Source organism: Bufo gargarizans, chromosome 1, assembly GCF_014858855.1.
Source record: "Bufo gargarizans isolate SCDJY-AF-19 chromosome 1, ASM1485885v1, whole genome shotgun sequence".
NCBI classification, from domain to species: Eukaryota; Metazoa; Chordata; class Amphibia; order Anura; family Bufonidae; genus Bufo; species Bufo gargarizans.
In genome coordinates, this window is record NC_058080.1 from 346,539,084 (window position 1) to 346,566,771 (window position 27,688).

Below are 27,688 nucleotides of genomic sequence, written 5' to 3' on the forward strand. Positions count from 1 at the left end.
GTCCACCCCTATCTCCCCACACTTTAAACATCTAAAGATTTTAGGTTTATAGCACTTCATTAAAAACTTGGGGGAATAATAAAGACGATAGAGTATATTAAATTGGGTAATTCTATGGGAAAAGTTCTTTGAGATCCTATTTTTCCCCTGTATGGCCAAATCCCAGAACTCTTTGCATTGGGGATCTATAACATCCTGCCATTTATGCATTAAGCTTTTACTTGCTATTTCCTAAGTCTTTTGTTGTAGCAGACAATAGTATATTTTGGAGACCAGTTTCCCCCTCGTTGTTAATCCAATAATGTCAATTAACGGCTGTGGAAGGGCAACAATTTGCGTACCCCGTCCCAGCCGCTTTCTCAATATTTGTTTTAATTGTACTCCTTTTTAAAATCCTCATAAGATATTATATCCCCATGTCTCCATACCTGGCCCAGTTTGTAGACTCCATGTTTCCACCAAATCTCTTGTTTAATTACCTTTTAGTTCTATTAGTTGGGTATTATCCCACAAAATGGTGTCTGCATGGAGTCCAACCTGGGTCCACAAGGCTCTTACTTCTTTCCAAATCTTTTCCATCAGCACAAATATCGGTATCTTTCTACTTCCCTGTTGTGTCAAAACCCCCGCTTCTATCAGCTGAAAAATAGTACGGTTCTCTAGCCTTTCATTTATCCCTAGTATCATAGACTATATCTTTTCGTGTTGCTCCACATTATCATGTTTTTTATTTGACCAGATCTAAAATAAAGTTCCATATCTGGAACTGATAATCCGCCTTCCCTCTCCCCTCTCCCCTCTCATGGATAAACAATATATGTGCTTTTATCCTTGTTTTTTTTCCCCCCGCCATATCAAGTCCGTTAAAAGACTAGCTATTTTTTTGAAGATTTTCTTGGGGATTATTACCGGTGCATTCCAAAGTATATAATTTAGGGAAGGTAATAGACACATTTTCACTAAGGAAATCCGACCTGTCATCGAGACATAATCTTTTCCATAATATCAAAAAACCACGGCACTCTATAGCTGCTTTTGAATCACTTGTTTTATTTTTCTTTATATATATTTTTTTTCATTTTTATATCCATCCAAAAAATTGATAAGCCACTGGCCAACGTTTCGGTCTATTCGACCTTGTTCACGGCCTTAGTCTGCATAGTAAGGGAGTCTCTGGGAGAAAGAAAAATAAAACAAGTGATTCAAAAGCAGCTATAAAGTGCCGTGGTTTTTTGATATTAAGTTATGCACCCTTACCACTGAGCACCGCCAACTATCTAAAGGAGTGCCGCTCAACTACCCTTCTTCAATATAATCTTTTCCAGACATCTGTTTTCCTCTTAATTTCTTGTATTTTGGGAATCACATTTAACTGAACAATTCCTGGGGATTTGGGGATATTTGAATACCCAGATATTTGACAGATTCATTGCTCTTCTTGATTTCCAGTACTCCTGGTATAAAATTGTTCAGAGGATCAATCGGGACACAGGCCGATTTAGACCAATTTATATTGAGACCGGCATATTTGCCATACTGTTCAAATACCTGAAAGATCTTAAAAAATGATCTATGTGAACCTATAAACAGCATAATATCATCCGCATACAAAGCAATTTTTTCCTTGTACTCTCCGAACCTGAACCCCACGATTTCTTCATCTTGCCTTATCATATCCGCTAACGGTTCCATAGCTGAAGCAAAAAGCAGGGGGGAAAGGGGGCACCCCCTGTCTACCCCCCCTGCCAATATAAATATTATCAGAATATTCCCCATTTAGTAGAACTTTTGCTGAAATTTCGGTATATAACAACCTTACCCATGATATAACATTATCTCCAAATCCCATTTCCTTCATTTTTGTAATCGGAAAGGGACATTCTTCAGTATCAAATGCCTTTAAAGCATCTATGGTAACAATCAGTCATTCACTGCAATTCGTGGGGTCAAGCTGGGTGTTAACGAAGTAGCGCATTATATTATCGGTTGTAGTCTTGCCTGACATAAATCCCGTCTGATCCTCATGAACCAGAACCGTGACAACATTTCTAAGTCTGGCCGCCAAGATCCTGGCCAGTATTTTGTTATCGGTGTTAATTAGTGAAATGGGACGGTATGAGTCCGGAAGGGCTGGGTCTTTCCCTGGTTTTAAAAATCTGCGTAATTAGAGCTTCTCTCACAGAGTCTGGCAACTTCCCTACCTTCCTCGAATCCTCCCACATTGTCAATAGTTTGTGAATTAATAATTCTTTGTATTGGGCATAGACCTTAAATGGGATACAATCTATTCCTGGGGCCTTATTTTTTGTGATCCCAGACAATATTTTATCCGCTTCCGAAATATTGAGGGGGACCTCCAATTTTTGATTTTGCTCTATTGTTAGCCTAGATAGTAATATCCTCTAAGAATTGTTGTATTTGTGTCAAGCTCTTGTTTATCTTACTACTGTACATATCTTGAAAATGTTCTTTAAGGAGTTCTAATTTATCTGCTTGTTCAGTGATTTTATCTCCTGATTTATCAATGAAACAATGAACATAGTTGTTTTTTTTTTATCTGGGTCCCCACCAAAGCCGCTAACTTTTTACTGGGTATATGTGCGTAAATATAGTTATCCCTCACATAGTTTTATTTTTGTTGTTGTGCCAGTAAGAGCCGCTAGTCTTCCAATTTGGATACTGCCTCTATCCATTATTTGTAATTTTTATCTATAGGGTTTCCAATATGCTTATTTTTGTGTTTTCCCGCCTCTTGTTCCAGGTCCATTATTTTTTCCCTTACCCCTTTTTTATAAACTGCAGTGTATTTGATAAAAATCCCTCTAATATATGCCTTTGCGGCCTCCCAAACTATGTTAATTGGTGCAAAACCTCAGGCCCCTAATATTCCAAGAGATGATTCTCATAGAAGCTTATTTATACACCTACCCGTTTCCAAAATGTATTCTGATATTTCAAAAGGCCCCGGAGGCGGTGGGGGGGGGGGGGGGGGGGAGGTTGAGGGAAGAAGAAGGGAAGAGGAGCAAAAAAAACAAACAAGCGGCACCTTGAAATTCCCGCCCCTGCCCACCCCCCTTCCCATCTGAATGAGCCAGGAACTCAAATTCTGGTTCTCTATTTTGTCATTACCCCCTCCCAGCCGGCCCCCAGCCCAGTACCCCTCAGCTCCTTATCGTTTCTCTGACCCATGCTCCGGCCGCTTCCGCTGTATCGAAAAAAGCTTATTTTTTTCCCATTCAATCCTCAATTTTGCTGGGAACATCATTGAATATTTGACATTATTTAAACGTAAGGTTTTTTTCACCTTTATAAACCGGCTTCTTTCTTTTACTGTTTCTTTTGCATAGTCAGGAAATAGCATTACTATTGCACCTGAATATTCCATTTGCCCTCTCCTCTACGCATTATCTCATCCTCGTCCCTAACCGTTAGTAGATTGAGGCTTATAGGTCTTGGTCTCGCTCCAGGTGAAGGTTTCTTTGACGGGAGTCTATAGGCTTGTTCCACGAAGTTTTTATAATCCGAGATGTCCTGGCCCAGCTGTTCCTTCAGCCAAGTTTGTATAAAAGCGAAGAGGTCTTGCCCCTCCGCCCCCTCTGGTATTCCCAGACATCTCAGAATAAACCTCTTGGACCTATTTTCTAAATCCAGTATTCTACTTTTCAATTCCATATTTTCCTCCTTCAGGGAGTCTTTTTCTGCACTAATTGTATGCAAGAGATCCTCAGAGTCAGACGTTCTTTTCTCTATTTCTATTAACCTTTCTTTGTATTTTTGTACGTCCGCTCTGAGGAATCCCACCGACTCCCTGATATTTCCAGTCTGGAGAGAGAGGTCCTGTATTGCCAGGCTGCATTTTTTAATTTCTTTAAATATATCCTGCAAACTAGGAACCTGCTCCTCCTTTTCAGTATCTTTTTCCTCCTCCCCCACCTTCACCTGTTTCCCTCCCCCATCTCCAGACTGGAAACTCACCTCAGTCACCTTCAATGCAGAATTTTCCTCTAAGATAGATTCGCCCTCTTGGCAGAGAGTCAACTCCTCTTTCTTTTTGGAGGGGCTACTTTGTACACGCATGTTGGTCAAAAGTAGTTGCTACGTTTTTTCTTAAATTTCCCCATGACAAAAAAAATATATAAGTGTTTAGCTCAACTTGACCCTTAGCCCTTTTCCCCACCCCCTGTCTAACCATCCTTAGGGTTTTCCTCTTTCCTCAGACCCCCTTTTCCCTTTTTCCCTGCCCACCTCACCTTAACCACCTCTACTATGTTCTCTACTATGTTCTATCAAAATATTACTATCATAAAAGGGAAATCAACATAAAAATCAACAGCAGCAATACATTAATCCACATGCAATTAAATAATCAGCTGGTTCCAATATTTCATATAACCATTTATCCATTAAGCACCCGTCTCTGCTTTTATATATTATAGTCCTTTAGTTGATTAAGAACCTGCGTGGTCAATGCTAATTCAGGTGAAGTTGATAGCCAAGGTTAGCAGCGATCCCTTAGGCTACTTTCACACTAGCGTTCGGGTTTCCGTTCGTGAGCTCCGTTTGAAGGAGCTCACGAGCGGACCCGAACGCAGCCGTCCAGCCCTGATGCAGTCTGAATGGAGGCGGATCCGCTCAGACTGCATCAGTCTGGCGGCGTTCAGCCTCCGCTCCGCTCGCCTCCGCACGGACAGGCGGACAGCTGAACGCTTGCGTGCGGATCCGTCCAGACTTACAATGTAAGTCAATGGGGACGGATCCGTTTGAAGATGCCACAATGTGGCTCAATCTTCATGCGGATCCGTCCCCCATTGACTTTACATTGAAAGTCTGGACGGATCCGTACTAGGCTATTTTCACACTTAGCTGTTCTATGCTAAAAATAATGCAGACGGATCCGTTCTGAACGGAGCCTCCGTCTGCATTATTATGAGCGGATCCGTTCAGAACGGATCCGCCCGAACGCTAGTGTGAAAGTAGCCTAAGTTGGTTAGTTGGATTAAATAGATGGTTAGTAAGCGCCATTATTTCATACGTCCTTTTTTCAACTAACCGCCCGTCTCTGCCTTAATATATTGTAGTCGATTAGTTGATAAACAGCGGTTTAGTTGATTTAGTTGAATTAATTAGATCAGTTCATGGACACAGTTCCTCCAACCGATTTCCAATAAGCACTTTGTAAAACAAGGTACGGTACTTTTTATGCAGATAATTGAAAAGAAAAAAAAAGAGCTTCCTTTTTAATAACCAGTCTACCGCCAATCTGCCAAGGCCAACCCTCTCAGGCATCGATGTTAAACAGTGCCTTAAGCCACACGCCGTCAAACCCCTTTCAAGGTGAACCAGTTTTGGCTCTCCCCCCTCGACCCCAAGTCCTTACAATGCAATTAATTCCAGCTGTTACGACTCTCCCACTTCGCTGTCCTCTTTAGGGTTAGCAGCCTTGCTCCATCTCTTTCCTCCTATTTCCTTTAACACTGCCTTCCAAGGGGGGGCTCCAGGCGCATCATTCACATTTATCCAAGTGACCAATTCTAGTGGCCCCCAGTCCAACACCCCTCAGCCTGCTTCCTTTCACCACCGATGCCTCGACATATTATATTCAGTTTTTAGAGGAAGAGAAAAGCAGGTGCAGTACAGCTTACCTTATCCTCGAAGCGCAGGGGGGGGGGGGGGGGCAGAAACTTCCCCACAGCTCACCTCACTCGTCGCATCTCGGCCCCTCAGTCTGCTCCACTTGTTCTTTCCTTCTATATTTTCAGAGGGACAGAGCGGTCAAATGAAGGGGAAGCCGAGCAGCAGATCCACAAAATGTTAGCGTCCTGGCGTCCTGTACTCTGGGCAATGTATCAGCGGCAGACGAAGGGGAGGGGGGGGGGGGGGTAAAGCATCGGCCGGAGCTGCTTCACTCGGGGTACATACACATCGGGCCGGGAGTACGGCGTCGGAGGTAGGAGCGGCGTCACCTACATACGCCCGCCCACATGCCGCGCTTTACTATATACATGTTACATACACAGCTCTACTATATTCACATTACATACACAGCTCTATTATATGCACATTACATACACAGCTGTACTACATGGAGATTATATACACAGCATTACTACATGGCCATTACACAGGTCCTGTAACCATAATGTCGTGTTTTGTATGGAGCTTCTCCTGGTAATGGTGATGTCTTGAGGGGTGGAGCTTTCTTTATGCCAGACCTGACAGGCTGCTGCTACAGCGCTCCCGACTAGAAGAAGACCAAGCGTAGAACTAAGCATAAGGCCTCATGCACACAAACGTTTTGTTTTTTTTCGTTTTGCGGTTCGTTTATTTTGTCCCGTATACGATCCGTATACGGAACCATTCATTTCAATGGGCCCGCCAAAAAAACTGAAGGTACTCCGTATGCCTTCCGTTGGCGTATTTCCGTTTTTCCGTTCCGTTCCAACATACAACATGTCCTATATTTAGCCGCAAATCACGTTCCATGGCTCCATGAAAGTCAATGGGTCCGTTTAAAAACGGAACACATACGGAATGCATACGGAACACATCCGTATGTCATTCCGTTTTTAGCGGAACAATAGTTAGGAGATGCTCGGCCCTTCCCACTGTGGCCATGTGTTCTGTGTTTACAATCGAGGAAGTGAGCACATGTGCAGGTTAATAACCCACCCCCACGCTGTCTGACTTTCCTGCAAAGCCACAAGATGGATGTTGGCAAGCTCATCACCCTCATACAGGAGCGTCCCCAGCTGTGGGACACCAGACAAGATCTTTACCATGATCGCATTATGAAGGAGCGTGCCTGGGAGGAGATTACAAAGGAGATGCTGGCGAGAGAATGGGAGAAGGGCAATTCGTCGAAAAGGCGCAGATTAGGTAAGCCTATCCATGCGGGCATGTGTGCTTCTTTATAAAATGTTTATTCGATTTATGTCAAAACTCTGATGCACTGGTGTGTTTATATGTGAATACAGGAAAATCGGCCATGTTGTAATGAAGGTGCACTTTTGTAAAACCCTTTTTTTTTTGGTAACTATCACCTTCCATAGCACTAGATAGTTTTGTTATTTCAGCAACCTTGTCCGCCGGTGTCTCTCGTGCTTTTCTCAAACTACAGTTCCCAGCATGGCCTGCGTAGGCTGATAATTTGTAGTTGTATTTTTGAATCAGCTGAAGATCAGCATATTGAAATTTTTTTTCATGTTCAAAAAATGATTGAGCCAGTCGGATTATGTATTATGTAAAATACATATATGCTAAAGTGTTTAGGCCTCATGTATTGACATTTATTAGAAATGGTATCAGGAAACACCTTTGTCATGTAAATATATGGCAATTGTGTTTACAGGCCCATTAAATGTATGTGGCCAAAAAACTGAATATAGAACCTGTCTATAGATGACCCAGATTTTTATGTCAATGCACGGAACTAGTTTAGAAACTACAATGTTATAGCATGTGGTAGTAAGCCTTGGTTAACATGTGCATTGATAAGTTTGTATTGATTTATTCTGATCTGAATTTTTGTTTGGTTACTTTACTACAGTACTACGTGTCAAAACCCGCTGGCAATCGTGCCGGGACCAATACCGGCGTGAACGTGTCCAGGGACTTGGCAAAAGTGGAGATGGTGGACACCGTAAAAAACCCTATCTCTATACCAACCAATTGCACTTTCTCAAACCCGTGTTGGATCTTAGGCCGTGAGTAACCACTGTAATGTTTTTCTCGCTTGTAATGTTTGTGCCAAAGAAAATAATCGTACTTTTGTTTTTTGGTAATCATTTATATACCAGCATAGAAGTAATGGTTTGTGCTATGCTATGCTGAAAACTTATTTTTTGTTTGCACATGCATGGTACACTTAGTTCTCTGCGGTCAAAAATCGGCCCTTCTACACACCCTGCTAGAAGAATACTTGCATCTCTTTTTTTTCCCTCTTGACATTACCAGCACAAATCAGTGCTGGTCCTTATTTAAAAAAAAGGTCGGCCACATTGCAATGCAGAAGTCAGGGTCTAGCATACAGTGTGGACAAGGACATTACATCACTGGCAGGAATGAAACAGACATTGGCCTCTGCAATGCTTCACATGGCTCATGTGAACCATAGACGAAAAATACTATTTCAAATTGTTGTAATGTCTTTTTCCCATACTTGAAACATGAATATGAACAATGAGAAGATAAAGTCCAGCTTCCAAATTAATTTAAGTGGTGTCTTTACTAATTTAGTGCACTCAAAAACAAAGGCAATCCAAGTCTACGCGTTTCGGATACTACAATATTGATCCTTTTACTCATGACATTTGTTTATGAGGAGAAAAGGATCAATATTGTAGGATCCGAAACGCGTAGACTTTGAATGCCTTAGGTTTCTAGTGCACTGAATTATTAAAGATACCACTTATTAACTTTGAAGCTGGACTTTCTCTTCTCTTTGTTTGGATACGTACCTTCACGCGCTCAGTGTTGTCTGTGCCTTTTCCAAATGGCCTCAGGTCAGCGCAGCACCCTTTTATTTTTTCACAAACCCAAATCATAACTTTGGAAGACCATTTTGTAAACCAATAAAGTTGCTTTTTACTACATATTTCTTAATTTTTATATATAGACAACTAGTACTATAAATACTGTCAACATTAATAATAATTATCATGGAAGACTCTGTTCCAGTGTGTATAGTAAATGTTTTCATTTCTGTCTATACCCTTCATTTATACACTTGATTGCAATTATCTCTCATTCCACAGGACCGTTGACAGCCTAGAGCAAGAGGGAGATCATAGCAGCACCAACAGTGATGAAGATGCTGGTGCGCATCCCCTAGACTCCACACTTACTGCGGTTGACGAGCCCCAACCAGTGCTGCTGCAAGAGAGGGAGGAGTCTTCAGCTTTGGAGGGTCCTTCGGCTGCAATTCAGTCAAGCCCTGAGACAAGAAGAAGGCAGCCACGGCGGAGAAGGGGGCCAACTAACACTGCCGTCTCTGCCTCAAATACTCAAGCCCTGGTTCAAAATCAGGTGCTTGACTATTTGAGGCAGAGACGGCGGAAGGAAAGGAGGAGCGGATGCTCTGTGGTCTTGCTCCTCTTATTGAAGATCTTGATTCATACAAACAAACAATATTTATTGACATCATGGGGTCAGTGGCGACAATTTTAAAAACGCCACTTGATCCCCATGAACTGGTGAGTTGGGTGGAAAACCTGAAGCAACGTGCATTTAGGTTAGCAAAAGAAACCCAATCTGGGCCCAGTATGGTCCAACCACCTCCTAGGCCACCCTCATATTCACAGCCTCTTTATTCCCAAGAGTCACAGTTGATGCCACGGCCACAATATCCAGGGCCCACAATGAGTAACACCGGTGCAGGTAATGTTGCTGGCCCTCGTCAAACTGGTCCGGGGTTATATTTGAGGGAGCTAATGGATCTTTAATGTTATGTTAACGTTTGAGTAATAACTAATCTGGGCTGATTGTTAAGCCTTTTGTGTATATTTTAATTTATATTTTAATTTAATAATATACTTTATGAATCAAAAATCTATGTGTCGACTTGTATTTCATATTGCACATACATACCAATATTACAACATGACAAACTTTATTGACATATAAGAAGAATAGGAATAGAATACACATATATAGTATTTATTTTGTACATTAATGAGAAATTGGGAAGTACGTATACTTTTAGACAGCTATGCTCAACCTGTCACACTACAGCTATTAAAAAACTCAAAACACCCTGCATGTCTGAATAGCTGTTGTATGTCCACACATGCAGGAAAATAACTTTTTCTACAGCTTGAGTGCTGCGGTGTGGACATTCCTGTAGTAAACCACAAACCTATATATGCAAATTGTATTACAAAGCAAAATCTTCCAAGTGCTGAGATAACCTCCAATGGCAGGACAATGGACAGCGTCTTTAAAGCGCTCTGCAGGGATAAAGAATGTTAAAAAAATGTTAAATGTAGATAAAGACTAGGCAATCTCAACACACAATACATATGTAATAAATATATAAGGATAATGAGGTATTAGAGGGTTAATGTAGACAAAAAAAAAAACATTTTTACAAATAAATATGTTCTCATCGAACATGATTTACTACATAGTGTTATTTTTTTAATTGACTACATTGGAACCCCAGCCCACAAGCCCACGTCAAGGGTCCTCTTTGTCTTGTGAGTCCTACACTATCTACATAAACCCCCACCCCCACCCCCACCCACCAAAAAATATACACTGGAAAATAATAAATACTAAGATGACCAGAGTCCAGACAATTCATTATCTGCCATGCACTACGTCCATCTGCCACGGCAATGCTCCCTCAGGACTTGAAAAATATTGTTCATAGAGAGCCCGAACTGCAATCCCTGCAGTTCCAGGTCGTCCATGAAGGGTCTGGTCCAATCCTCCGGATGAAGAAGACGTACCAGGTTCCAATTCATCAACTTCTGAGGGACCATCATGAATCCTGACAAAGTTATGCAGGATCACACACGCTTGAATAACCTTGGTGGCATTCTCCGGTGCCATCTGTAAGGATGACAGTAATACTCTCCACTTCTGTGAGAGTATTCCAAACGCACACTCAACATACCGACGGGCTCGACTCAGCCGATAGTTAAATATACGTCGGCTGTCATCCAGGTTGCGTCTGGGGAAGGGCCGCATGACATGGGGTGTCAAAGCAAACCCTTCATCAGCCACAATAACAAATGGAGCCGGTGGTCCCGCAGAACCTGGCAGCATTCTGGGCTCTGGGAGTGAAAGCTGGTTGGCTTGAAGCCGATCACCCATTCTAGAAGAACTGAAAATGCGCGCATCTGCAGTGCTCCCATAGGCCCCAATATCCACAATTAAAGACGTATAATTACTGTCAGCCAAGGCCATTAGCACAACAGAAAAATACTGTTTATAATTGTAGTACCGGGACCCTGAGTGAGGCGGCTTCTTAACACGTATGTGTTTGCCATCCAGTGCCCCAATGCAGTTAGGAAACTGCGCATCTACATAAAAACCATCAGCAATTCGGATCCAATCCTCAGCCTTGGGCTCTGGCATCACCACTCCCCGGAGTTGCTGCCAAATCAAATCACTGGTTTGACGAACTATCCGAGAAATAGTCGAAACTCCCAGCAGGAACTCAAAATGCAGAGATACAAATGAATTCCCAGTAGCCAAAAATCTGGAAGACACAAACATAAAAACAGTCATGCAACACATACAGTATATACTATAACAGCCATGCTCAACCTACGGCCCTCCAGCTGTTGTAAAACTACAACTCCCACCATGCCCTACTGTAGGCTGATAGCTGTAGGCTGTTGGGCCATGCTGGGAGTTGTCCTTTTGCCACAGCTGGAGGGCCACAGGTTGAGCATGCCTGGTCTTTAACAACAACAATTTTAGACTAATATATACTCATAATCACATTGCATCTAAACTATCACACAAACATATAAATCATATGAAATATCCATACCTCAACATGACTATAAGCCGTTCCTCAGGAGAAATGCAGCGCCTCATATTAGTGTCCTGGTAGGTTAGGCCAGGACGCAGAGACGCCAACAACAAATCAAAGCTGCTCACAGACATACGACAATACCCATGAAATTTCTCGGGATGCTGTCGCAGATCCATGTACAGCGTGTGGAAATGACCCTTCCTGCGCCGCTGACAGAGAATTGGGTGAACCCAATGCCTCCTCCTCCTCGGTTCCACATTCAGCATAGTTGGCTGCTGTTCCTGTCCCTGAGAAATCAGCCAGCACAAGAGAACCAGTTCCTCCTCAGCCATGATACAACAGAAAATTGTAGCCACAATCCAATGTCTGCCAAACACAGGAGTCCAAGTACGCTCTCAATGCTGCAACAAGCTGATGAAATTGGAGTAACAAGTCGCACATGACCAAGTTAAATAGGGGGAGTGAAAAAGGGGATGTGTTCTAAAATGATGTTCACACCTTTTTTTGTTCCGTTTGCGATCCGCAAAAAACGGATAGTGTACTGAAACCATACGGATATTGTTTTTTAAAAATAAGGAACGGAACAGAAACTGAAGCAACGCGGAAACAAAAAACGGAACAATGGATCCGTTTAAAACGGACCGCAAAAACATACGGTCGTGTGCAATAAGCCTAAGTCTTTTTTCAGAAAGTAAAATTGCCTGTGCAGGCATCTATGCTGCTTTTGCAGGCATTTTTGCGACCTCTGCAAAATCTGTAACATGCACCCATCTACCATTTTTATTAATACTTCTGTTGTCTTACATAGCAGAAGGGGTTGCACACCCCTGGCCAAAGATGTCTGTGCAGTAATGCTGTCTCCAGGAGTAATTGTCATGATGGTGTGAACCAAATTGAGAAGGAAAAGAAAATAACGAACAATCCGTGAATACTTCACCTGTGAATCACTTGATTTGCATTTGTTATGCCTGTGACTGCTTCTTTTAAAATGTGTCTCTTTTTATCAGAAAGTAAGGTCACTTTAAATTGATATGGGTGGTGCAATTTGCCAACTTTGCCTAGGGTACCAAAGTACATTGTCCTGGCCCTGGTCCACTCCCTTGGATCCAATTTAATTTGGCTCAGATAGAGACACATCACATCTAACATTTCTTGGGGTCAGGTAGAGATTTATGAGAGCACTCCTTGTGTCGGTAAAGCAGGGATGCCCAATCTAGGGCCCTTCAGATGTTGCAAAACTACAACTCCCAGCATGCTTGGACAGCCTACAGCTATTAGTCTACAGTTGGCATTGTTGGAGTTGTACAACAGCTGGAGGGCCTCAGGTTGGGCACCCCTGCCGTAAAGAGACACAGGAGAAACCAAGCAGTAGTCTAAACAGAACTGATTAAGCACTTCAGGTGAAGTGACCGACATGGTCAGGAGCATCTAGGATGTGATCACCATGGCCAGAGGCTTGAGACGCCAAATAACCAAGATGGGTACTGTGAGCTTTTATAGAGAAAATGAAGAGCTCACCTGGCTATCCTTCCCCGATCAGACACTTACCCCCTACATGGCCCCATATTGGTTCTTCTTGGTGTTTGCCTGGGCATCCCCGATCAGACACTTACCCCCTACATGGCCCCATATTGGTTCTTCTTGGTGTTTGCCTGGGCATGTGCAGTGTATCAAGTGAGGACTGAGAAGAGAGGCCCTCAAGTCTGATCACGGCATTTAAAGAGCGAAAAAGGCTTCCTACCGGCATCCTCTGCGGCCAATGAGGATGCCGATAATTGGTTTCAATATGCTGCGTCTCTCTGAAGAGACCCAGGGTATTGAAGCTGTATTTCTTATTTTGGCCAGGTGGCAGGCCAACGTAATTAATGAGTAATTCTGCTCTAATCATGAATCTATAAGAACCTTGATGGTTTAAAAAAAATATATATGAGTTTTGTAGCCATAAACATGAGCACAAAAAAGTATAAATATAAAAATTGAAATTACCCCCTGTTGGGGATTAGCTCTTTTCCGGTGGTTGCAATCACACACTTCTTCACAGACACCATGATTTAGGGGCCAAACTGTGCTTTATTGTGGCACACGGCATAAAGAAAAACACACAAAGCCAAAATAAAATACCTTGCCCGTCTGGGCCCTATCTAAACACATAGGTTTCCCTGACTCACCTAAAGCGTACCACAGTTCACACCCATGATGAGATGTGGCTTTCCCAGCCCAACCTTCAGCAGCCTCCAGGCTGCTACCACACCAGTGTCTCTTGTGGGATAGTGGTCTCTCAGCCCTCCCGGCTCAGACCACACAGAGCCACTCCAGCCTTCTGTGTGCAAGTCCCCCAAAGTCCAGGCTATTGCATAGCCTCGTGGCCCCTCAGCCTTGCCTAGCTGAGACCATACTGACAAAGCCTCACCAGGCCTCTGTCTGCACACTCTCCAGAGTGAGACACACCCAGGATCCAGTAGCAGGAATAAATAGGATCCCTGGACATGAGCATGCCCTAAGTCCCGGACTGGAACCCGGGGAAACAACACTTCAATATCCCCCCCTCTGTTCAAACCTGTGGGGGTGAACACATGTACCAACTGGATGCTCGTGACAGGGCATCCACATTTTCTTGCCATCGCCTGGCTCAACCTTCCCCCTGGAAGATGTGGTCAGCATCAGAGGCTTCCCTTTATTTTGCCAGACCCATGCCATCAGTGCTTGGTTTGTTACCCACACTGACATCTTGCCCAAGAGACATTGTCTGCAATGTTCCCATGTCCATGTGACAGGCAGACCCTCTCTTTTTAATTTTTTTTATCGTTCTCTCTCTTTGACTTACACAGCTGCTTCAGCCGAGCACGCTTCTTATGACTCGCCTCTTTTTGTCTCTTTATTTTAACAGCAGATCGTACATTTCTTTTTCCTTTACTCTTAGAATTTCGATCTCGGCTTCTGGAACTCCCTTCAGAATATATTTTTATGCAAACTACAGACTCTCTGTTTGACATCGCTGGCTCTTGCAGACGCTTAGGCCTTTTCTTCTTGTTTTTGCGAAGCTCCGTCAGCAGAGCTGGCTTGCCCCCGCTCGCTTCTTTTCCAGCAGTGGTTTTCTCAGATGGTGACTCAGTTTCAGGGTCGTCTGCCTCTTCACTGCCTCTCCCCACTTTGGCTTTACCCTTGATCTCTGGAACATCCAAGGATTTCCCCCACTTCAAGAGCTCGGTCTTAGCTTCCTTGGCCTCTGTCTCTTTGGCCTTTACTTTATTAGCCTTCTCACCATTCAGGGACATGGCATCATATCCTTGCTTTCTTAATTCCTCCTTCCCTTTCGCATCAAGGTTGGAGGCACTGGGGTCTTTAGCATACTTCTTGTCTTCTGGCGTTTTCTCCAGAGGCTCACCCAGGACACTGGTCTCCTTTTGGGGAGGAGTCAGGAGAGACAACCCATCGTAACTGCCCGGTTCTGCATACTGGTCGTCCATCTCCTCATATTTCTTCCCCAGCAGGCAGCTGGCTACTTGGAAGGCCTTGTAGGCGGAGGGGACGTCTTTTGCGACTTGGTCCTGGTTACACACTGTCATGAGACTCTTTGCCTCTGCATCGACAGCAGCCCCATCAACTGGTTCAGCCGATACCTTTTCCACCTTCTCTGCCTTGGCCAGTACCCTGGCATCACCATCTCCAGACCCACTCTTACCAGGCTCTGACTTCTTGGCACCTTACAGAGGATCTTCCTCTTCCGGTTTCTCATTTTCTTCCACCTGCTGTGCAGGAGCACGCTTAGGCTTCTCCACCTCATAGATGGCATCTTTTGAGCTCATGAGAGCTTCCATCTCTGCTCTGAGTTGCTTGTTCAGCCTCTCTAATTCATTTCGCTCCTCAAGCACTTCTTCAAGGGCTCTAGCCAAGGAGAGGGCCTTGGACTCTTTCTCCCAAGCATCAGCCTCCGCTCGGTCACGTTCGTCGGCATATCGAGCCGATATGTATTTCTTCTCAACCAAGAGCTAGTCAAACTTCTTTTGTTTCTTCTCCAATCTAGATACAGTTTGTCTCTGGTGGTCCAGGTCCACCATGCGATCACATAACTCTTGATCAAGCTGAGCCATCCTGGCTTCCAAATGTCTTTTCTCCTCCAAGAGAGCAGATTTTTCTGAGGCGCTGTTTAGAACCTCATCAGCCAGCTCATCTCTTTCCTGCTCTGCATGAAGTCTGGATCGCTCAGAAGCTGCAAGTTCCTCTTGAAGTTGGAGAATTTCCGCTTCTATTAGTGACTCTAGTTCCTTCAGTTCATTCATCTCTTTCTGTGACTCCTCTGGAGATTCCTGCAGTTGCTCTGCGAGAACCGCTAGCCCCATCTCTAGTGTATCTAGGGACTGTGCAGAGCGAGCGAAAACATCTTCAAGTTTGTAGCTGTATTGTCCTGTCAGGTCATCTACAACTGTCAGGATATGAGCTTCAGACACTAGGCCAGTGATGGCGAACCTATGGCACGGGTGCCAGAGGTGGCACTCGGAGCCCTCTCTGTGAGCACCCGCACCCTGGAGAAAGTCTATGGTGTACCAATATGCCTTACTATTTTCCTGCCATTCAATTGTTCAGGACATGCTATTAACAGCACAGGCAGCACATTGAATGTAGGCAGGTTATTATAGCTAAATACTAAAGTACATAGAAGATATATGATATTGGTGTTCAGGTCAAATTGCCGTGTTGGCACTTTGCGATAAATAAGTGGGTTTTGGGTTGCAGTTTGGGCACTTGGTCTCTAAGAGGTTCACCATCACTGCACTAGGCTGTCACCCGACTGAACTCTCGTCTCGTCAGATAAGGCTACTTTCACACTAGCGTTCGATCGGATCCGTTCTGAACGGATCCGATCATAATAATGCAGACGGAGGCTCCGTTCAGAACGGATCCGTCTGCATTATTTTGGCATATAAAAGCTAAGTGTGAAAATAGCCTCGGACGGATCCGTCCAGACTTTCAATGTAAAGTCAATGGGGGACGGATCCGCTTGAAGATTGAGCCATATTGTGGCATCTTCAAACGGATCCGTCCCCATTGACTTACATTGTAAGTCTGGACGGATCCGCACGGCCAGGCGGACCCCCGAACGCTGCAAGCAGCGTTCAGCTGTCCGCCTGTCCGTGCGGAGGCGAGCGGAGCGGAGGCTGAACGCCGCCAGACTGATGCAGTCTGAGCGGATCCGCATCCATTCAGACTGCATCAGGGCTGGACGGAAGCGTTCGGGTCCGCTCGTGAGCCCCTTCAAACGGAGCTCACGAGCGGACAGCCGAACGCTAGTGTGAAAGTAGCCTAAAACTGTCATCTGGTCGCTAGACTCGCTACTAGTAACCACTTTATTGTGAAAATCAGGAGTTTGAGCAGCTCTCACCTGCCAAGGATTCCAGTAATATAGCGCGGACCGGCTCCTTCACCCGAAATAGGAGAAATATAGATATGAGGAAGAAAAGGGATTGTTGGTCCAGCTTGTATTCGTGGTAATCCAAAGCTTTATTCAATATTCAGTAAAATCCAGGTACAGGAATGCAGGTCTACATGTTTCAGGCACAATAAAATCCTAGCCCTTATTCATGAGTAAGGGCTAGGATTTTATTGTGCCTGAAACATGTAGACCTGCATTCCTGTACCTGGATTTTACTGAATATTGAATAAAGCTTTGGATTACCACGAATACAAGCTGGACCAACAATCCCTTTTCTTCCTAGTAACCACTTTAGTTTTGCTGGGTCTTGACATGGTAGCCTCACTCTTGGAGTTGCTAACTGTCATGGCACATAGGCCACTTATACTGCTCCTGTCATTATTAACTCTGGCCTCTAGGGGCACCCCTGAGTCAATCCCCACCTGGGAAATTTTATTAATCATAGAAACCTGTGGAGACTGCACATCTACCTCTGGTCCGTGTGCTACACCCTCTAGCCCCGCCACATTGTCTACAATGGGGTCTCCTAGCGGTGTTTCTTCAACGTTTATCAACACTTTTATATCAGACACATGTTTACCCACAGGGGGAGCTTTTTCCCCAATCACAGCCTGCAAAGGAAAAGGCATGTCATTATTATCACATATTTCACATGACTTCACATTTCCATTATGCATTTCAGCAAACATGGTACCATCACTGTTTTCAATGGTCCTTTCCCTTACACGTTCACTTAAAAGTACAGGTACATGTTCTGCAGGAGTTTTTGCACTCTCTGCAGAAGTGTCTCCATCACTCCACAACTCCCAGCATAAGGGAAAAGTACACCCCAACACTCTCTCATGCATAAGCTTATCTGTAACATCAAGTTCATCAGTTTCTGTTCTCATTGGAGTCTCACGCTCAGTGAAAATCAGAAGATAGTCCTTATCCGCACGACTGTCAAGCATCTTTATTATTTTACCAGTCTCAGGTTTCAATATTGTGCTACCTCTCACCCAGGCTAGCATGGGATCCCGGATCCTTGTCATCCTAAAACTAGCTTTGGTCATGGGCAACTGAGGAAACACAGAAACCTTCTCCCCTGCAGGTTTCTGCGAGGGAGCAATCACAGCAGGCTTATCCGCCTGTCCAGACACAGTTTTTTCTCTGTGTGACTTATCACCTACCGGCCCAGCAGATATCCCCTGCCACCGGCTCACTGTCACTGGCTCTGCCACATAGTTAATAACAGGAACAGTCTTACCCTTTGTAATCAACCATTCTGGTAAAGCAGTGACATTCTCTCCCGCGGACTCATCAAGGTTGTGGTTGCTCCTAGCAACAGCTTTACCGCACCTCTGCACTTCCTCTCTAGGACTCCGGACACAGTCGCAGGGAAGATATGCACTCCTGAGAACCGCACCGCTCTCCATCTCTTTGTCTTCCCGACGGTTGCCCTTGGCATATCTGCTGTTCATCGGATTCTCCAGGTACACAATTCGTAGCATTTTCTCCGCTCCACAGCTGCCAAAATAATGGGAAGTCTTTGCCAAGCACAACCTCCACTTCCAGGGTCTCACATTTTAAGAGCTCGCATTGCACAGGGCCATAGTCTGTTATAAAGGTCAGAGACACGGTGACATCTCACTCTGGCCCTCTCTCCAGAAAGTCCAGCACTTCAGGCCTGACGCGAGACATCTGCTGGCGGGCATCTAGAGTAACCCCCAGCGGGATTCCCCCAATCACTAGCTCGCAGTCCTTCTCCCATGGATGATACCAAGCTGCAGCCATTTTGACCAAAAATGCCATAAGTCAGTCTCTTTTACTCGGCTACTGGCCCTTTAAGTCCTGCACTGTTTGGCACCACAGAAAAAAAAATAATAAAAAAAAGTCCAGATTAACACCAGCAGTCTCTGCTCCTGCAAACTAGCAGGCTTCCGGCCCTTTAAATCACTGCACAGCAACACAGCAATTCCTTGGCAACATTCAGCAGCACCTGCTCTTTTCCGTCAGGTTGTTGCCCTTAGCAACCACGTTGTTTTTTTACTTTTTAGCACGGACATGTGCCCGCATCCGACACCAATTGTAGGGGATTAGCTCTTTTCCAGGGGTTGCAAACACACACTTTTTCACAGACACCAGGATTTAGGGGCCAAACTGTGCTTTATTGTGGCACACGGCATAAAGAAAAACACACAAAGCCAAAATAAAATACCTTGCCCGTCTGGGCCCTATCTAAACACATAGGTTTCCCTGACTCACCTAAAGCGTACCACAGTTCACACCCGTGATAAGATGCGGCTTTCCCAGCCCAACCTTCAGCAGCCTCCAGGCTGCTCCCACACCAGGGTCTCTTGGGGGATAGTGGTCTCTCAGCCCTCCCGGCTCAGACCACACAGAGCCACTCCAGCCTTATGTGTGCAAGTCCCCCAAAGTCCAGGCTATTGCATAGCCTCGTGGCCCCTCAGCCTTGCCTAGCTGAGACCACACTGACAGAGCCTCACCAGGCCTCAGTCTGCACACTCTCCAGAGTGAGACACACCCAAGATCCAGTAGCAGGAATAAATAGGATCCCTGGACATGAGCATGCCCTAAGTCCCGGACTGGAACCCGGGGAAACAACACTTCAATGTTCACATTGCCACACCCCTTTCTGTAGAACAAAAAATAAATGCATAAATAACAAAAAATATAAACATCATGGGCATCATCGCATCTGAAAATGCCCGTACTATTAAAATATAAAAATCTTTTTCCAATACAGTGATAGGTGTAACGTAAAAAGGGTCAAAATGGCATATTTGCCATTTTTTCATTACTTCTCTTACCCCAAAAAATTTAATAAAATCTGATCAAAAAGTCACACACACTCCCAAATGGTATCAATAAAAACTACAGATCATCCTGCAAAAAATGAGCCCCCCACACACAGCTCAGTAGATATAACTATAAAAAATTATAGGGGTCAGAATATGCTGATGTAAAAAAACCTTTTTTTTATCAAAATAGTTTTTTTTTCAAATTTTTCATTTATTTTTACACTATTTAGACATTAAAAAGCCTATACATATGTGGTATTGTTGTAATCGTACTGACCCAGACAATGAAGGGCATAGGTCAGTTTTGCCGCAAAGGGTACACCTTAGGAACAAAAACCATAAAACGGTGGATGAATTCCTTTTTTATTTCCAATTCCATCCCATTTGGAATTTATTCCCTGCTTCTCACTATATTGTATACCATAATAAATCATGGCATTAGAAAGTACAACTTGTCTCACAAAAAATAAGCCCTCATATGAATATGTGAACGGAAAAATCAAAAAGTTATGGCTCAAGAAAGATGGGGAAGAAAAATGAAAACACAAAATGAAAAAAACCTCTGGTATCCTAAGGGTTGAAGAGAATTTGCTAAGAGGCATATGTATTGGGATGGTTTGTTATGTCTCAGTTCTCCTACAAAATATCATATTTGTATGAAAATTGTAGAACTGCTTTAATTGACTAATAAAAATGTCAAAGTTGTCTGATAATTGTTTGGTTTTCTACATTTTTTTTCAATGCTGTAGAAATTATTGCCTTCGTAGATTGGTTTTGAAACGGCTGGACAAATTGGTTTCCAATTTTTAGGAAAAATGTTGTCTTGTGCTTTTAAGACTTGTGTGTGACTGTTAGCCAAGATGGCAGGGCTCAAATTTCATCAATGAGCAAAACCAGCTAAGGCTACTTTCACACTAGCGTTCGTCGGTCCGCTCGTGAGCTCCGTTTGAAGGAGCTCACGAGCGGACCCGAACGCAGCCGTCCAGCCCTGATGCAGTCTGAATGGATGCGGATCTGCTCAGACTGCATCAGTCTGGCGGCGTTCAGCCTCCGCTCCGCTCGCCTCCGCATGGACAGGCGGACAGCTGAACGCTGCTTGCAGCGTTCGGGTGTCCGCCTGGCCGTGCGGAGGCGTGCGGATCCGTCCAGACTTACAATGTAAGTCAATGGGGACGGATCCGTTTGAAGATGCCACAATATGGCTCAATCTTCAGGCGGATCCGTCCCCCATTGACTTTATATTGAAAGTCTGGACGGATCCGTACGAGGCTATTTTCACACTTAGCTTTTATATGCTAAAATAATGCAGACGGATCCGTTCTGAACGGAGCCTCCGTCTGCATTATTATGATCGGATCCGTTCAGAACGGATCCGATCGAACGCTAGTGTGAAAGTAGCCTTACATGTTTAATATTATCTTTGCACTGTATTGTTTAGTAAGTGATCTTTCTCTGATTGTTTTACTGAGCTTGGACACCCACTACTCTAAAATCTTAGTTCATTTCTTAGTGTGTGTGTTTTTTCTTATCCAAAAATTATTGTTGCAGATCTGAGATGCAGCCAAGTTGAAAGTCGGACACCTGTGAAATTTTCCACCCTGTGCAGCCGAGATTCAGCAAGGTACAAAGTAGCACAATTCATATACAATTATGTCAGTTTTGTTTATGTAACATAAATCCCGCTTAATAGTATGTAATTTTAGTATCGTAATCATACTTTAAAGGGAACCTGTCACCGGGATTTTGGGTATAGAGCTGAGGACATGGGTTGCTAGATGGCCACTAGCACATCCGTAATACCCAGTCCCCATAGCTCTGTGTGCTTTTATTGTGTAAAAAAAAAAGATTTGATACATATGCAAATTAACCTGAGATGAGTCCTGTACGTGAGATGAGTCAGGGACAGAACTCCTCTGGAGTTAATTTGCATATGTATCAAATCGTTTTTTTTACAGAATAAAAGCACACAGAGCTATGGGGACTGGGGATTGCAGATGTGCTAGTGGCCATCTAGCAACCTATGTCCTCAGCTCTATACACAAAATCCAGGTGACAGGTTCCCTTTTAATATGTTCTCCACATGCAGATCTGTATCTACTGTATGAATGCATGTACTGTAGGTAAAGCACAGTCCTTCAGTGGTTCCCAAGATCATAGCTTTGAAGAGACAATTGTGACATAATATGCATTATAAATTGCCTTTTGTTCTGTAATATGTATGATTAAAGAACAGGTTTAAAGCACAAAAGGACATTTAAAAGGGTTTTCAGCGATTTTATTACTGATGACCAGGATAGGTTGTTAGACCATCCCCCTCCCCGATCACCTACTTGAGATGCCTCCGGCGCTCCCCCTACCATCTCCCTGCTTACCTAGCACAGCGCCATACATTGTATAGCAGGTGTGTTTAGTATTGCGATCAGCCCAATTCACTTTAATGGGACTGAGCTAGGCCTAGGCCACCTGACCGATGAACGTGTTGTCACTGGCCTAGGGAAAGCTGTGAGAAGACTGGCGCTCACATGGGCACAGAGGCCTTCTCAAACAGCTGATTGGCAGTGGTCCCGGGTATTGGACCCCCACCGATCAGTAATACAATTTCAGAAAACCTTCTGAACCTACTATATGTGATGACACTTTCTTTTTTTTTAACCACCTAACTGTTTTGGCCGAGTTCAGCTCGGGCTGTGGGAAAAGCACTTAAAGGGTTTCTGTCACTGTGCGCAGGCGCGGTGATGAAGCTAGCAGCCTGCGAGCATCCTTCCCTCGCCGTGCCTGAGCAGAATACCGAACGGCGTGAGATCTCCCCAGAGCACAGGACAGGCAGAAGGATGCGAACGATACCTGGCCCCGTCAATCAACACTTAAAAGGCGTGACTTGAGGTGGGAGACGGGAGCCTCTAGGAGCAGAAACAACGGCCCCCCTGCTCCTAAAGGGCTCATTTGCATATTATAAAAGTAAGAATTCTACAGTAATGGGGGCACGGATGTTATGCAAGTGGGTGTGGACCCACTGCGCCACTTACTGGGTATACTCCAGAGGGGCGTAACTAAGCAGCTACCTGGTATTCACTAGAGCCCCCGATGGTGGGGATAGGCTTGGGCCGTAGGGTAGCTGCCAGGTGCCACTGCAGAGTAATCCCCGAGTCAGTGGCAGCTGACCAGGGGGTCAGATTTCTCAGTGCAAGCAATGCAAGATCCAAGGTCAGGGGCAGGCGGCAAACAGGCAAAGTCCATAAACGAAGTCCAAGGTCAGAGGTAGGTGGCAGAATGCAAAGTCCAGGAGTACAATAGCAGGATTCGGTACACAGGAAGGCAGACAAGATAAACACCTTTGCACCGGGACTAGACAGGCTAGACACTGAGGTTGCTCAGGCAACTTCCTGTAGTAGGAAGTGCCTTCAAATACCTGCTGCAATCCGGGCATTGGCTGCTGAGATAGCGGGCGTGTGTGTGGCCTCTTAGGTGAAGAGAGACACACCAATGCAAGCTTTAACACTAATGCAAGTCTCCAGCAAGATGGAAACTCTGGCATGGAACATATGTAGTAGAGTTAAGTTAGTTGCTACCTGCGTTTGTCAGCTGGGCGGCAGGAGGGAAAAGAGGGAGCCCGGCGCCTGTGCCTACTGATGAGGGTCAGCGGCGCCGGCACAGGCCGCTGGGCTAATAACGGATAATCCTTAGAATAGCAGAGGTAGGTGCAGCTGACATTAGCACATCGCAAATGTCAGACAGTTTAATGCTGAAAATTCTAGTGACAGAAACCCTTTAACTGTTCTACTCTTGCTGGACTCGGGGGTGGGCTGTTTTAGCTTGCTAGTATCTCCTGATTGGTAGCAGCTAAAGTCACTTACTGGCTACTGTCATCAAAGCACAATCTGGCCCCTCCTGTGTGACCTCTATTGGAAATATACAGGGGGACCTGGTTACTGGGGATAGTGATATCTTGGGAGTGTTCCATGCTCATTTCAAGGATTTATACAAGTCTAAACTGATGGTTGACTCGACAGACAGAGATGATTATTTATCAGCCATATAAATGCCTACTCTCTCTGTAGAGCATAGACAGCTGCTTGATGGGGAAATCTTGCTGGAGGAACTTGAGATTGTGTTGAGGTCTTTCCCTAATGAGAAGGCACCTAGTGGGGATGGCTTGCCAGGAGAATTTTACAAGAAACACCAAGAGATCTTACTCCCACATCTCCTTAATGTCTTCAATGACTCTCTTCTAGGGTTGTTTCGGGTATCAAATTTTTGTTACCCAATCGATACTTTTGTCCCGGTATCATTACGATACCAGGATTTGTCTTTTATCGATACCAGGCTGTGCTACTGCACAGCCCAGTATCAGAGAACATGGCAGGCGCTGCTCTCATTGCAGCAATGTTCCCTCAGCAGCACGGGGAGAAGGAAGCAATCTCTCCCTCCCCCCTGTGCCGCTGCCACCAATGGGAATGAAAAGTAGGGGAGGGCGCACTGCGCTACCAATGATAACTAACGTTTAATGCATTAAAAATACAGGCGGCAGAAACACATTGCCGGCACCCGACCTCTGACAGGGTGCTGCGGCCACATGCAATTAACCCCATCAGGATCCGGAGGCTCCAAACGGTTAACATGGCAGCCAGGACGCTACTGAAGCCCTGGCTGCGATAGTCAGCTCCCTGCTTCTGTGTGTACTATGCACAGGGCAGCAGGGAGAGTGTAAGATCCTATTCACCCTACTAGAGCTCTATTAGGGTGAATAGGACAAGGGATTAAAAGGTTCTAGCCCCTAAGGAAATAGTTCTTAAATAAAAAGTTTAAAAAAATAATACAAATTTTAAAAAAAACACCGAAATTTTAAGTATAAATCACCCCCTTTTCCAATTTTACATATAAAATATATAAACAATAAATAAACATTTTACATATCGCAACGTCCGAAAAAGTACAAACTATTAAAATATTTAAAAAATCTATGTGGTGACTCATCTCAGGGACAGGGACAGGGACAGGGCTCATCTCAGGTTAATTTTCATATGTATGAAATCATTTTTTTTACACAATAAAAGCACACAGAACTATGGGGACTGGGTATTGCGGATGTGCTAGCGGCCATCTAGCAACCCATGTGCTCAGCTCTATACACAAAATCCTGGTGACAGGTTCAATCCTGGTGACAGGTTCCCTTTAAAGACCCGTGATATTTGGTATTGTCGCATCCGTAAAACAACCTGCTCTATAAAAATACCACATGATCTAACCTGTCAGATGAATGTTGTAAATAACAAAAAATAAAAACGCTGCCAAACAGCTGTTTCTTGTTACTTTGCCTCACAAAAAGTGTAATATAGAGCAACCAAAAATCATATGTACCCTAAAATAGTACCAACAAAACTGCCACCTTATCCCGTAGTTTCCAAAATGGGGTAACTTTTTTGGAGTTTCCACTCTAGCGGTGTATCAGGGGAGCTTCAAATGTGACATGGTGTCAAAAAAACAGTCCAGCAAAATCTGCCTTCCAAAAACCGTATGGCATTCCTTTCCTTCTGCGCAATGCTGTGTGCCCGTACAGCAGTTTACGACCACATATGGGGTGTTTTGGTAAACTACAGAATCAGGGCCATAAATATTGAGTTTTGTTTGGCTGGTAACCCTTGCTTTGTAACTGGAAAAAATAGATTAAAATGGAAAATCTGCCAAAAAAGTGAAATTCTGAAATATCATCTTTATTTGCCATTAATTCTTGTGGAACACCTAAAGGGTTAACAAAGTTAGTAAAATCAGTTTTGTATACCTTGAGGGGTGTAGTTTCTAAACTAGTAACAACAAAACTGCCATCCTATCCCATAGTTTCTAAAATGGGGTCACTTTTGCTGGAGTTTCTACTCTAGGGGTGCATCAGGGGGCTTCAAATGGGACATAGTGTCAAAAAACCAGTCCAACAAAATCTGCCTTCCAAAAACCGTATGGCATTCCTTTCCTTCTGCACCCTGCCGTGTGCCCGTACAGCAGTTTACGACCACATATGGGGTGTTTTTGTAAACTACAGAATCAGGGCCATAAATATTGAGTTTTGTTTGGCTGTTAACCCTTGCTTTGTAACTGAAAAAAAAATTATTCAAATGGAAAATCTGCCAAAAAGTGAATTTCAAAAATTATTTTCCATTAGTTCTTGTGGAACACCTAAAGGGTTAACAAAATTTGTAAAATCAGTTTTGAATATGTTGAGGGGTGTAGTTTGTAAAATGGGGTCATTTTTGGGTGGTTTCTATTTAAGCCTCACAAAGTGACTTCAGACCTGAACTGGTCCTAAAAATGTGGGTTTTGGAAATTTTCAGAAAAACGTAAAGATTTTTTTCTAAACTTCTTAGTCTTCTAACGTCCCCAAAAAATAAATTTGCATTCACAAAATGATCCAAACATGAAGTAGACATATGGGGAATGTAAAGTAATAACTATTTTTGGAGGTATTACTATCTATTATAAAAGTAGACAAATTGAAATTTGGAAATTTGCTAATTTTGATATTGTCGAGTGGGAGTACCTTTGATCAGTTATGACAAAAATAGTGTTTGGCCCGGTTTTCCTAAAGTGGGTAAAGCTGCTTTATAATGAGCTCAGCGCTAGAGTCCAGGTTAATGGTAGCATGTTCCCAGCGTTGGCCTTAGAGAGAGGGACAAGGCAAAGCTGTTCTTTGTCCCCTTTTCTGTTTGCCATTGCCATAGAGCCTCTAGCGTACCTGCTCACAACTACACCACTAATAAATGGCTTTAGAAGGGGAGGTATAGAGAAGCGAGTCTCGTTATACACAGACGACATGCTGCTATATGTAGGAGATCTGTCCTCATCAATAGACACTATCATACGGTATCTCTGATTTCTGAATTTGTCAAGCAATCTGGGTTGCTTATTAATTGGAGCAAGTGTTGATACCTCCGTTGTCCCCGCCTCCACAGAGTCTTTGTCATACCAATCTCAAAGTTGTGTCATCCTTTAAATATTTGGGAGTTGAGGTGTCCATTAATCGACAAAGATGCATACAAGACAATGTAGTGCCGCTACTGGCTAAATTTAAGCTTAAAGCTGCTTCCTGGCATAAATTGCCACTGTCTTTAGTAGACAGGGAAAATCTGATCAAGATGGTGCCAATGCCGTAGCTCCTATATACAGTGCTGCCCATAATTATTCATACCCCAGGCAAATTTTGACTTAGTTACTTTTATTCAACCAGCAAGTAATTTTTTGACAGGAAATGACATAGATGTCTCCCAGAAGATAATAAGGCGATGTACAAAAGGCATTATATATTTGCAGACCATGTATTTTTGCCCATTCATCTTTAGCAATGAGCTCCAAATCTTTTAGGTTGGGGTGTCTTCTTTCCATCACCCTGATCTTTAGCTCCCTCCACAGATTCTCAATTGGATTCAAGTCTGGACTCTGGCTGGGCCACTCCAAAACGTTAATGTTGTTGTCTGCTAACCATTTCTTCACCACTTTTGCTGTGTGTTTTGGGTCATTGCCATGCTGAAATGTCCACTGGTGCCCAAGGCCAAGTTTCTCTGCAGACTGCCTGATGTCGTTGAGAATCCTCATGTATTGCTCTTTTTTTCATGGTGCCGTTTACTGTGATTAGGTTCCCTAGTCCATTGGCTGAAAAACACCCCCCAAACATTAGGTTCCCACCACCATGTTTGACAGTGGGGATAGTGTTATTTGGGTTAAAGGCTTCTCCTTTTTTACGCCAAATGAAGGAAACATCATTGTGACCAATTAATTACATTTTTGTTTCATCTGACCATAACACAGAAGACCAGAAGTCTTCTTCTGTCCAGATGAGCTTTTACAAAGGCCAAGCGAGCTTTTGTGTGCCTTATTACATGCTGGTTGAATAAAAGTAACTTTAAGTCAACATTTGCCAGGGGTATGAATAATTATGGGCAGCACTGTATATGCTTCATAACTCACCAGTATGGATCCCCATGC

The 27,688-nt window shown here is 43.9% G+C and overlaps 1 protein-coding gene across 1 annotated transcript in view; it reads left to right on the plus strand.

Annotated features, from left to right (window-relative positions):
- The window catches only part of MPND (MPN domain containing), a 282,277-nt gene that overhangs the window by 142,472 nt on the left and 112,117 nt on the right, over positions 1–27,688 (plus strand). Inside the window, exon 5 of the mRNA XM_044306702.1 lies at positions 21,266–21,338. Coding sequence (XP_044162637.1) covers positions 21,266–21,338 — 73 coding nt within the window. The remainder of the gene's footprint in view (positions 1–21,265; positions 21,339–27,688) is intronic.